At 42.9% G+C, this 13,151-nt stretch overlaps 1 protein-coding gene across 4 annotated transcripts in view; it reads left to right on the plus strand.

The window, feature by feature from the left end:
• The window catches only part of Lef1 (lymphoid enhancer binding factor 1), a 114,544-nt gene extending 103,529 nt beyond the window's left edge, over nt 1–11,015 (plus strand). For all 4 annotated transcript variants that reach the window (XM_047566583.1, XM_047566582.1, XM_047566585.1 and 1 more), the window contains one exon: nt 9,808–11,015. Coding sequence is in view for 2 of the 4 variants with exons in the window: in XM_047566582.1 (XP_047422538.1) it covers nt 9,808–9,887 (80 nt within the window). In the remaining 2 variants the exon portion in view is untranslated. The remainder of the gene's footprint in view (nt 1–9,807) is intronic.
• Nucleotides 11,016–13,151: the final 2,136 nt, after the last annotated feature.

The raw sequence follows: 13,151 nt of genomic DNA on the forward strand, positions 1-13,151 counted from the left end.
TGGTTTTCAGTTCTGAGGGGAAAATAGCAAGTGGCAGTGAAGTTAAGGGAGCCCAGAGCCCAGCAGGGAGGAGATGGTGTTGAGAGGGTACACAGCAAAACTTAACCCTATCTTTGTGTCCTTGAAGAAAATTCGTATTAAATGAGAAAGATCTTTGAAACTTAGACCTCGGTATATATAGCTCAAATGCTAAAAAAGCAAAACAAACAAACAAAAAAACTCTAAAAAGTTGGGTCTCTACACCTTAAAGATGGGTTTCATCTAATGCTGTCATGTTTCTGGGGGAAATGCTGTTGCCATTGGCTCATGCGGCCCGATGTGGAATGTGGCCTGTCAAGCAGATCCTCACACGCCGAGCTTGGTTCCTATCTCCCTGTTTCTACTTTGTTGCCCTAGAAGAATAGTCACTCTAGTGAAGTCAGGTGGAAACAAATTCCCATCTGCCCAACCTCAACACTGGGGAAACCTATTGGATAATGGGAGATGGGCTGTGTAAATATCACCCCCCAGGTGATGTAGATGATCCCCAAGCTGTGGGATCTTTTGAACCAGTCAGCCTCATCCTTTCAGAATTTTGGACTAACTTGTCATTCGTGGGATGCTGGGAGTCCAGGTATGCTCCACTGTGTCTCTTGGAAGTTGGTGTCGCAGAAGCCATTTGTTAGCTCTGCAGACAGCCAGTGAGGGCCTCCTGCAAGTCAAGAACTGTGATGGGGGGCTGGGAACGTAGCTTAGGGGTAAAGTGCCTGCCTAGTATGTGCAAGTCCCTGGGTTCCATCTCCAGCACTACAAGAAAAAAAAGAAAAAAACTGCATTAGGCAGGAGAGTAGCAGCTGAGTCGGTGAGACCCTGCCCTGCTTGGGGAGCCGCCGGTTCTTAAAAGATACAGACACATGAATGGGCACTGTAGAATGATCCTATTCATTATCCTATGAATGAGTTTTATATAGCACCTCATATAAAAATAAAGAGGAGAAGAAGTACATAAGTCAGTGAGATCCAGAAAGGCTCCGCAGAGCCCATGGCACTGGGCTGTGACGTTAGGGAGGGATTCTTGGGTTCCAGAGCACAGTCATTGAGTTGCTGTGATTTTTTAGTGTGTTGGTACATGTTTGATTTGGAATATATAATATCTCAAGAGGGTGTCTGAGGCCAGAGATGATTATCAAGTACTCAACTTCCATTTTTTCCTGACTTAATCAATTGAAGAACTAGAATTTTTGAAACATTGAGAAAAGTATCACTCAAGTTTACTAGTTGAAAAACAACTTTCTAAATCACTTTATCTCAAAATCATATAAATTGAAAAGATATTTTCAGATACTTTGTATTACCTTTGATTATGTAATATTGAAAAGTTTGTTTAAAAGTAGAAAGAAGCTACTTTTGGAAGACAGAAAAATCATCTGGTTAAACACACAGAGGCACACAGACACACCTTCATGCTGTGTTTTTTGGCTTTGGCATAATCTTTATCTTTGTAGACATGTTAAACTAAATGAAGAACTACAGCATGTTTTTTACTAAGTAAAAAATTCTGCCTTTTTTTGCCCTGGGGCTGAGACGTGTGGGAGAGCTAATTGCTAAGTGCAGTATAGAATACAGTAGGTAATTGTGCCATGCTTGGATTTACATCTTTTAAAAAATTGCTGTAGCTTCCATTTGATGATGGTGTTTGAGAACCCGAAAAGGTAGTTAGGATTTGGGAACTTGGGGCTCCTGGGTTCTGTGAAGCCTCCCACAGAGCCATCTAGCTGCAGAGTGGAGACAGAGACATCTGTACTGGTGGAAAGACTAACCAGGATCCTGCCCTGGGACCCTGAGACCTAGTCCTGTGCCCTGAGAGAGCAAATATTTCCAGTGGTCTTATTGAGAAAAATGCTTATTTCCTATAAGTTCTGAGGCTCACCCTTGTAAGTTTGACACTTTTTCCTAATCTTTGCTCTGAATTCTGCTCAAGTGTGACAAATGTGAATGTCATAGCCCACACCAGGTATCAATCAGCTCCTGCGCATTTGCTTCTGGGTTGGCATCTTTAGCTAGAAAACAAAGCTAAGCTTCTTAAAAACAGTAAAATTTGAAAGGAAGTTAGAGGTACCTAGAGAAATCTTAAGGCTTGTCCCAACTAGAAAGTGAACAAATGACATCCTGTGTTCCATTCTGCTTCTTGTAACACACTTAGGGAACACCTGATGTGGAATTGTTACTAAACAAGCAGGAGATCTCAGGGGTTAAGAACTTCTGGGAAGGGAGCCTAAGTCTGAGGTGGGTGGCTGTTGGGTTAGGGAGAGCCAGGTGTGGCATGCAGCAGCGTCAGCTCCCATGGGGCCTAGTTGACACTCATAGGAAAATGCCTGCCCTGTTCAGCAGTGTCCTTAAGTAGAGGCCTGGCCATAGGGCACCTCTGCCTGCCACTTTGCCACAGTGGTTAGACCCTGCCTGACTGCGGGTGTGTTGCCTTGGATGGGATTGCCAGTCACTCTGCCTAAGAGATGAAGGTCTCCATAGCCCAGAGGGCTCCCTAATGGCTCCTTCCCTGGGGAGGTTCCAGGCTACTTGCATCTTCCTTACTACACTTGTGTTTATAAATCCCTGTTACACCTGCCACAGATGAGTAGAAACTTATAGAGAATCCACAAGGCCATGACTCTTTAAATGTGCCCTAGAAAATTTGGACGTCTGACAGGTAAGGTCAGACTTGGGTCGCATGGTCTTAAAAAGAGGTGGCAGCATAACAATACAGCACAGCTAGACTAAATTATGTGCAGGCTGTACCTTTTCCAGTTCTGGTGGTTTGTTGAGAACGCCACAGGTGCACTCTTAGGATGAAACCTTTGCATGTAAAGTTCAACCAGACCTCTGCTGATCTGACCAATGATGAATTCCAAATATGTGTGTGTGGGTGGGGCAAAACTTGAACTGGCCACATGCCGAGCACCATGCTGAATCTGTGAGGTCAATGTGCTGTGGCCTCTTACCACCTCAGGAGTCCTTCATCTTTATTCAGCACTCATTGTTGGAGCATTATTCTCCTTGCATCTCTTTTGGACACTGTGTAGTTGCCCTGTGATGAATGCATCTATACCAGAGATGTACACACTTTTTTCCTTGTCATTATTGCCAAAATAATACAGTGTAACTATTTTCATACTATTTACATAGTATTAGGTATTAAAAGCATCTAAAAGAGATTTCAAATATATATGAGGATATTGCATTAACTGTATGCAAACATTATAAGTCATTTTTATTTGTGGGACTCAAGCATCTGTGGGTTTTATCTCTGTGGTGAGTCCTGGAACCCATCCACCAATGGAAGCCAAGGGGTAACTGTACCAGAAACCACCCATAGTATCTTAAGGAGATGAAGTATTGATTTTAGGGATAGAGAACACCTTGTGGACAAGGACAATAGTACAGGTGGACTAGGGAGAGGCTTGGAAAGCTGTTCCTGTCCCTGACAGCTGCCTGTCTCTGAAAGTGACTTTCTCAGTTCTCGGAGCTGCACATCCAGAGTTCCCACACTTCCGTGTTGTTATATCAACACCGCTTGGGGAATCAGTATCAATACCTCTTTGGGGGAGGGGGACTCTTTCAAATTTCACAGAAGGGATTCTCATGAACCTGATTAGGTCAAACTTGTAACCCAGTCCAGAATCAACTCGCCAGAAGAGGTCATATCATACAAAATGGCTCGTGGGCCTCACTACTTCAACTGTGGGTATGTTGGGGTTGGGAAAACTTAGAGGGGACCTGGGCAGCTCCCAGCATGTGTCTTCAATGGCTCATTGATAACTGATGGTTGGGGTCTGTCACATTAGCAACAAGGCAGTTACATCTGAACAGTTGTGTGTTAATGAAGGAATTGAGGGAGGACATATATAGTGGTGAAAGTTTCTTTTTTTAAAATGTCTGCTGCAATTTCTGTCAATTCTTTTTCTCTCCTTAATGATCAAGTGTGGTTCAGTTGTCTTGGGAAGCAGAAATAGGGAAACAGACCCTTAGCCAACAAGGCAGATCAGGTGCCATTAAAAACCATACCAAAGGGAGAGGAAAGTACAGGAGGCACGAAGACCCCCTTGAGATTCAGGATATTCATATTGTTCAGAACTCCCTGAAACTGAATTAGATTAATGTATTAAAATAGGTTATAGAATAAAAAAATTTTTGACAAATTTTGTTCAGTAAAATATTTTTATTGCTGAGCCAACTGCAACTCTGGGGAAATGATCCCCTACTGGATCAAAACATGGAATTTTTTTTTTTTTAACATGGAATTTTTAAAAAAAATTTTTGGATGTATTAGTACTTCATGCCTCATTCCACAGTGCATATAATAATCATAGTATATTCTAACAAGGAGTGTGGTCATTTACCACTATTCTAAATGACTCCAAATAATGCAGAATTTTTAAAAATGGCTTTTTGTAATTTTTCTGTTTCTCTTTGCTGTCCTAGACTATTCTCCCTCCCCACAGGAATTTGTTCCCTCAGATCTGCTCTGAAGGTTTAGGCACCAGAAAATGAAGCTTAGCTTAATATGTAAATTCAACAGCATAGGGTTCACTCTAGTAAGATGGTAAAATGTGCTTTTTTGTGTGTGTGTATGAATTTTATGAGGTCATTGTGACACCTTGAGACTTCTTAGCTTCCTTTTCCTCCACTGTGTTCTCTATAACTGAAGCCACCCAGAACTTGTGGGAGCTGTAGCAGAGGAACTTCATCCCCTTTGACACAATGAAAGAAAAATTGAAAGCAGTTCAGCTGAACAAAAAGTGCTTACTTTTTTGCTTAATTCATATTTAGCCTGAAATTTTCTACATTTTTAGGTAAATATCTCCTTATCCCCTCATTACACTGTGAGAGATAGCTCCTTATTATTTCCATCTTATACATGAAGAAACTAGGGGTTTGTATGTCCAAGATAACCTGATGGGGCCAGGATTCCCACCTGACCCAGGACCATCTGCCTACACTATACATGCATTCCCACATGTGCGCATGCAAACACATGCAAGAAAGCAGAAATACTTTTTTGAAAAGAATAAAAGATAAGTGTGTTCTGATCCTGTTGCCTCATTTCTAGAAAGTGAAGTTAGCATCTTTCCTGTGGGAGAACTTCCATTACATTGAGAGAAAGGTGAACTGGATAAAGAATTTGGAGGTGGGTCTGCCTCATTAGTTGTCCTTTTGAAACACTTTGAGGCTTTCTTATTCAGAACTCTGCTCAAGAACATGTCTTCAGTGTCTGGTGGTGGGAGGATGTAGTAGATCTGATGTAATTGAACCCCTCCTCCTCACAGGATGTATGTCCTCATAGGACCAGGTGGATCAGGATGAGCATATAATGATGGAAACCAGAAATTGCCCTGGAGTCATTATCTAACTGTCACAGGCCTGTTTCAGTGATCTTGACATGGCTGAAGTCTGATTTAACTGATCATAATTCACTTTTGAGTAATCACAGGGAGAAAGCTCCGTAGATTTTGTAGCCTAGCTTCCATCTGACCTGAATCCAAGGATAGGACTAATGATCCCAGCTTTTCTCCCTCCTCTGACTTCTAGGAATCTGCTTCAGAGATCTGTGGTTAGGGACTGATGGTCCTGAACGTGGGGCCTAAGGACTAAATCAGCTGCAGAAGCAAAACTGTAACCTGCCTCACTAGACGTTTTTATTCTTCCTTTTGTCAAACACTGGGTCATGTTACTGCCAAGGAGCTGAAGCTGGCTTGTATAGGTTATAGTTTGAATCTTAGAGATTTGTATTTCAAAATTTACTGATGTGTTTGGTTCTCTTTATCACAGCTTTTGATCAGAGCATTGTACCTGGAGGTGGCTACAGTGTTCTAGATATGTATCACCTCCACTAGCACAGAGGTACTGTTGCCTAGTGATAGAAGGACAGCTGGAGGGAAGGTAGGAGGGAGAAAAGAAGAAAATGAATGATAATTTAGCTCTAAGTCATGGCGGCAAGGATCTGCCACCTGTTGGATGGTTGACTTTAAGCAAGTTATTCAGGCGAATACAGCCTTGATTTCCTTACCTGTAAATGGGCACGAACATGCAGAACCCTCCTGGTGATGACATGGAAATTGTCTGTGTAAAGTCCGTGGCCCCGTGCCTGGCGCATCTGCACTTAGCAGACATTGTTTTTCTTCCCCTTCACAAGCTTCTCTTAGACAAGGCCACCTTGAAGTCAATGGGGCAAGTGGTCCAAATGGAACCAGGAGGCCTGGAGTCTGGCCCAGCACTGTCACTCGAGGGGTCCCCTTGGGCCGATCATTTTGACCCTATGCCTCAGTCTCCTCTACCAAAAGGACAAGGTCAGACTAGCTCTGTCATGCTGGTTCCTGCTCTAGGAGCCTGCGCTTCCCTTCCTTCACACACACATAGCATTGTGCAACAGAGGAGTTCACGCCCTCGGATAACAGGCTTTTGTCAGTTTTCCCCAAGGCAGAAAAACAGGCCGTTGGCATGAGGTGTGTGGTGTGCTGCTGTGAGCCAATTCTTACAGTACAAATCTGTCTCTTCACCTCTCAACAAACTAATCTCTGACATTCTCTCCTGAAATTCCATGTCATAGCTAAGAACATTTTCAGGTTTCTGCTACCTGCTAATAGCAACTGGGAGTGGGATGGATACATGGAGGTGGAGGAGGGGGAAAGGTCTTTTATTCCAACTCACTTTTTTGGTTCCTCACCAATTCTGAACAAGTGAAATTATGCAATGTTGTGGCAGAGGTTGCATGTTGTCTCTAGAGTCCAGCTTTGCTGCCACTGCCCTGGCCTGGACAGCTTCTGCTGACCCAGGTCCCAGGGGGTGAGGTATGCTGGGAGACCTCCTGGTCCTGCCCTCCTCTCTACCTCAGGCTTCAGTGGTAGGCCGAAGACAGGCTGGGATTCAGGATCCCCGGAATATGGTATGGCCAGCAACTCAGCTTTTGATGTAATTTCCCCTCTGCCCTTTCTTCACTTCTAAAAGTGAAGCCTAAAAGCTGGGGGTCCGTGCTCTTCCCCTTCTTGAAACAGGTCCACCCTTGAAATGTGTGGATTTGCCTACACTGTTCAGGCCATGCTTGGGTTCCTGGGTCCATTTGGTTAATGGGACGTCTTGCCAGGAATGGAGCCTGGTCCAAAAGCAGTGGGTTTCCAGTCAGGTTAGGGTCCTGTGCTTAATCCAGCACACTAATGGTCACATGGTGATTCCTAACGGAAGGACTCTGGGCCTTAACATACAGAGGATGGGACTTGCTGCTCCCCCTTTGAAGCTGAGCCACAGCCAGAGGAGTAATTGATGGCTTTGATTGTGCGGACTTTGCTGGTGGGTTGGGCTGTGCCGGGGCTCGCCTGGCCCTGCCCAGCCTCAGCCACAGCCCCCCACTGAAGCCTTAGATGTGGGAAGTCTCCAGTCTCCAAGCCTCATGCCTGTGGTTTCTTGAAAAGAATCTTGATTCGAGCCATTCTATACCTGTCAAACAACACTGTAAAGCCCCATTTCTCCCATCTGGAGGTAAGAGAGAGTCCACCATGAGGACCCTGTGTCTCAACAGAGTAACCAAGGACAAACTGCCTGTTGGACAGCAAGCACACTTCACTGCTTTTTTAAGCACTGGTTCACCACTAGCAAAGTGCCCCTGGAGAGAATTAGTTGATTTTTGGAGGGCAGTGGTATAAAGGCTCTCCAAAGCCAATTTTCATGAGGATTGGCAAGGTGACACTATGAGATGATGAAATAATGGGTGCAAAAATGTGAGACTGTAGGAAGGAATGACTTTCCAGGCACGTTACATCTTGTCATGATGGCGTCTGTGAGCAGCCATGTTGTCTTAATTGTGTTGTCTCTTGTGCTTAGCTCAAGAGTAGGGGAAGGGAGGCATTTTTAGGTGAGACAAGGAGAGAGATGGATTTTGGGTAATAGAAAGCACCCGGTGCTATAGACAGGGAGGTTTTAAGCCCTGCTTCAGAGTGGGGATTCAGCAAGTCTACCTCAGAAGCATCTACCTCAGAAGCTGGACTTCTGTTAGCCTGCAGTTGAAGGTGGGGACATACCCCATGGAGGGACGGGTTGTTTCCCTCAGTGACAGGTCTTCCTGACTGTGAGTGGCCAATTTTCAATCACAGCAGCTTGTTTCAGGCCCAAAGTCCAGGACTTCAAGGACATACCTTATTTGGAAACTGAATATTTTCATGTCAGAGGGAGAGGAAAACCTTCCCAGGCAGGGCAACCTGGACCAAGCCTTTGATAATCTGTGATGCAAAAAGTAGAGTGTAAATAGGAATCTGTGGGGTGCCCTTGCCGCCCATCTCAAGCTCTGCTGGAGTCCTTGGAAAGGTGGGGTTCTTGGGAGTTCTTTGATCCTCCTGGGTGAACAGGGATAGGTAGCCCCTATTCAGTTAAAAAAAAAAAAATGCTGTACTATGCTTTCTGACTAAATAGGCAAAGTTTAATTCTGAAGAATAGGAATTAGAATTGTCAATGAAGACCTCCTCAGTTGAGACCATTCTAACACTGTTTCCTCTCATTGTATTCATTGTTTTTGTTTGTTCCAGTAGCTACCCAGGTATACAAATAGTGTCTTCACATTTCAGATCAGGCATTTTTAGGGACAGTGCTGGTAGTAACTGCAGCAACATTAGGGAACATGCTCACAGGCTTGACGTACTTTAGTTATTTACATGTCTGGTGCAAACTACTGCAAACAGCAGCCTGGGGACGGGTCCACAGCCCATCTATAAATCACCATCCTTGTGAAAGAGCCTTCCAGAGTTGTGTGCCCATTATCAAACAAAATCAAAGCTCCAGTTTATTTCTTCTCTATTTCCCTTTGCATGCAAAGCCTAAGAAGCCCACTGTTATTTAGAATTGAGAGGAAGCTTGTGCTTTTACCAAGGATACCGTCATGACAAGCGGAGAGCTGGGCTCACATAAGGCCACCGCAGGCCCCGAGTGGAGGCACTGCCCTCTCCAGTCCACAGCGGCAGGGCAGAGCCCTGAGGGACGGCTCTGCACTGTGGATGTTCTTTTCTTTTGCCTTCATCTCTTCTTGTTATGATGTTAAATTTTACTTTATCAATTTTTAATGTCTCAAATCATTAAAACCTTGGGGAGTGGCAGATTTTCTTTTTTGAAAATCATTATTACCAGCGGTATCCAGCAACAGTCACTTTAAAATACTTGAGGAAGGTCTGTTCCCAGGCGAACATTAGAGATCTTAGTTGTTATGAAGAAAAAAAAAAATCAGTCCTGAGCATAGTATCATCTGAAGGAAAAGTGGAGAGGTTTATGTGCCTTGAACTGTAACTGAGTGGACACAGCCCATCCAAGCTCTGTTGGGCTTGTCATTGTGGGGGTTGGTGAGACATCTGATAATCTGAGTGTGTCTTAGTCCTGCATAGAATCAGACAATGGCTCCCCTCGGTGGACTAAAACCACCAAACGCTTGAGAAAGACAAACCTTTCCCTAGTCTGGCTGTATTGCCCACTTTCCAATTCAGATTTGGCCCCTTCCTACTGGTGTTTTGAAATGTGTTACGTAGCCATGACCCAACATATTAAATACCTCTCACATCATAGCTCTGAACATACACATACATGGAGTTAAAGTAAAATTTCAATACACTGTACTTTGTGATATATTCTGAGGGGTTTTGGCTACCGTAGGGTAATCCATTTTAGCCATCATCAAAGCAACAAAATGAATTAACTAAATGCCTGCATATGCTGTATGTAGTAAAAGTTATTTACAACAGTCTCTTAAAGGCCAGTGGCACATTCATATTAATAGCATTTCATTTGTTCCTTTCCGAGGTGGAAAACGAAGCTCATTCCCAACGTGCAAAGCCAAGGCAGCGACCCCAGGACCTCTTCTGGAGATGGAAGCTTGTTAAAACCCAGACTGTCTCCATGGCTTGCCCAGTCGACCCCAAAGGAGCACTGACACCAACGTTACCCTGAGGTCATTGCTAGAGACGCTGATCCATAGAGACAATCACTGCCAACTCACCTTTTTGTCTACTGCAAGAGCCAACTTCCAAAAGAAAGCATAAAAAAGGTTGTTTTTTTTTTTTAGAAAAAGAAATTAAAAAGCACATGAGAATGCTAGCAGGCCCTGGTCAGCTGAGCAGCTTTTCTCCCCTCATCTCTGAGTGCACGTCCCAGAGCATCTTGCGTCCATACCTGTACCTTTTGGCAAGGACAGTAACTTGGCTGCGTTTGCCTGCCATGCGCAACTGGAGCCAGCAACCAGCACATCCATCAGCACCCCAGTGGAGGAATTTGTGGAAGAGTTCCCTCTTTGTTTCTGTCTTAATTTTTCTTTCTCTTCCTTTCTCCTAAAGCTTTTATTTAACAGTGCAAAAAGATCAATCTTATGTTTGCTTCTTTTTTTTTAAACTTGAATTTTTAAAATTTACACCTTTTAGTTTTAATTTTCCTGTATATTTTGCTAGCTATGAGCTTTTTAAAAAATAATTCAAAGGTCGGGAAAAGTTTGAAATAAAAACAAAATGAAAAGAAGCCTCTTCTGAGACATCATGTCCAATAAGTGGCTTCTCTGTGAATTGCCTGTAATGAATAGTGGCCTCTCTGTCCTTGTAAGGTGTTCAATAGAACTAAATAAACATAATAGCCAAATCCACTGTTGGTAGCAATTGGCAGTCCTATTTCACTCACTTTTTCTTCTGATTTTTTTTTTCTTTTTTTAAATGGTAAACCTTAACAGATACTTTCAGAAGACTGGTTTGCAGTGAATTTTCATTTCTTTCCTTTTCACTCCCTTGTTGTAAAAAGCCCAGCACTTGAATTGTTATTACTTTAAATGTTCTGTATTTGTATCTGTTTTTATTAGCCAATTAGTGGGATTTTATGCCAGTTGTTAAAATGAGCATTGATGTACCCATTTCTTTTTTTTAATAGCAAGGCACAGCCTTTGCCCCAAATTGTCATCTAACATTTGTCATTCCAGTTTGAGTTAACGTGCTGAGCATTTTTTAAAAGAAGCTTTGTAATAAAACATTTTTTTAAAAGTGTCATTTTATTAAGAATAAAGTTCCTGATGATGAGCGTTGGTAATGAACTAAATCCACAGCCAGGCGGAGAGGCTGTGAACAGGAGTAGACCATGTCACAGGGGTGTTGCAGGCATGGTTTCACCTGTCTCAGGCCTGCATCCTCAAGAGCATTTGTACAACTGGGGCCTCCCCTCTGTTGCTGGGTGTAGATATAAAGCAGGGTCAGCAGAAAGAAGAGTCAACTGATCTAGATGACAGTGAGTCCCTTCCTGAAGACAAGAGCGTCTCTCTTCACAACTTGTTGGTTCCCAGTCTGGGCTCCCCAAATCATGGGGTTCGAATGGTGAAGGAAAGTCTTCACCCAGTTCATCTCCCCAGGCAGTATTTTCGTAGTCTTGAGTTTGTATTCTACAATTTTACCATAAGCTTTTGTTACATTAGTGTGTAAGTTGGTATGTGAATGTAGCAAAAACTATTTTAAGTTTGAAACAGCATCTCATGATCTTCCACAGTGGTTTTCTGCGCCTTGAGCTAGTTTAGGAACCACTGATACTACTGGTCTAACTTAAATCACTTGCTGAAATTCTAGTTGTTTCCCTTTTCCACCCTTCAATACAGCTGGGGAACAGCTGGCTACCATACTTGTAATAACCCTTCACATACTGTACTTGAACATTGCCATTAAATCACCCCTCAAATTTCTCTTCTCCAGGCTAAGTAATCCCAATTCCTTGAACCTTTCATCATCGGTCCTTTAATCATTTTCATTACTATCCTCTGGAACCTCTCCAATTCCTCTTCATTTAGTCCTAAACTTGTACTAGGAAAAAAAAAAAGTATTGTGTTCATGGGACCTACTTGTTATAAAGATTTCATATTATTAAGGGCTAGCCGGGACGTCATTTGAAAATTCTCTCTCAGTTTTCTTAATGTATATGAGTATTTAAAACAGTCTAAAGCTGCCACCATGATTTTTCTGGGAGTTAACTAGAAAATCTAAACAAAATGGTGTAGGAGGCGACATTGGAGTGTTAATTTTGGGGGGATTAAAAAAAAAAGATTGTAGCTCTTCTGGGTCTTGGCAACAAATATCCTGTTCATCAAGGAAACTGACATTAGAATACAAACTTTTGACTCAAGGCTTGGCCAAAGTCCCCTCAACTCTTCTCTCCCTTGGTTTCTTGAACTTCCCTCATTTTTGACCCACAAAAAGCTGAATATACAATATTGAAAGAAATGGGTTTTTTGACCCTTCTGAGCCAAGTTTTTCCTTCCGAAAGCTTGGTCCTGTCCTAGTTTTCTATATTTATTCTAGAATAATTTTCCCTAAATAATTCTGATGTCACTGCACAGGGTTCATTCCTGCCCATTCTGCCAAACTTCTGCTTTCTGCCAGCAGCAGTACTGGGGAAGGAGAGTCAGAGGTCCCCCAGGAGATGTGAACCAAAAAGGGTGACTGGTGAGAGGCACTCTTCTGGCCACCACTTCCGTTTGATCTTGAAGTGATCTGGCCCCATTCCCTGCAGCAAACTCCAGAATTGAACTGTGAGCCAGGAAGAAGAGGATGGGTCAGCCTTTCTGGGAGCTGAGCCTTCTCTGAGGTCACAGCTGGCATGCTGGTCCTTATGAAAGGCTGTTTTCCTCCTGGTTTGAGTTTGGTTGCTAGGGTTGCTGGCAAGTACCTGTTTAGCTTGAAGGGGCCCTCCAACTGTTTGATGCATACAGCTAGCCTAAGTATAATAATTTTTTCCTATAGTTTGGTCTAAGGCAGCAACAATATGGAAACCTCCAATAAAGGCCCATAAGCTGAGATGTCTCTGTGGCTTTCCTTTTAAAGAAAGTCATGAGAATTATGTATTGTTCTGACAGGAAAGAGCTTAAATTTCACATGACATAGCAGTTGCTTAACAAATTTCACAGTGCTTCTGCCACAAAAAGAAACTAAACATATTAGGTAATATGAAATTAATTTATGGTTAAACTTGAGAATGCAAGTGAAAACTGCTGTCCTCCCCCAGACATGGAAGCCTGGGGAGTTTTAGGTGCTGCCCTGTGAAACCTATATGAAACCTAAATGAAAATTTTAAATGCTTTTGAATAAAAACTAACATTTGACCGCAAGTAAGCATTTTAACATGAATAA

The sequence above is a fragment of the Sciurus carolinensis genome, chromosome 10 (assembly GCF_902686445.1).
Source record: "Sciurus carolinensis chromosome 10, mSciCar1.2, whole genome shotgun sequence".
NCBI classification, from domain to species: domain Eukaryota; kingdom Metazoa; phylum Chordata; class Mammalia; order Rodentia; family Sciuridae; genus Sciurus; species Sciurus carolinensis.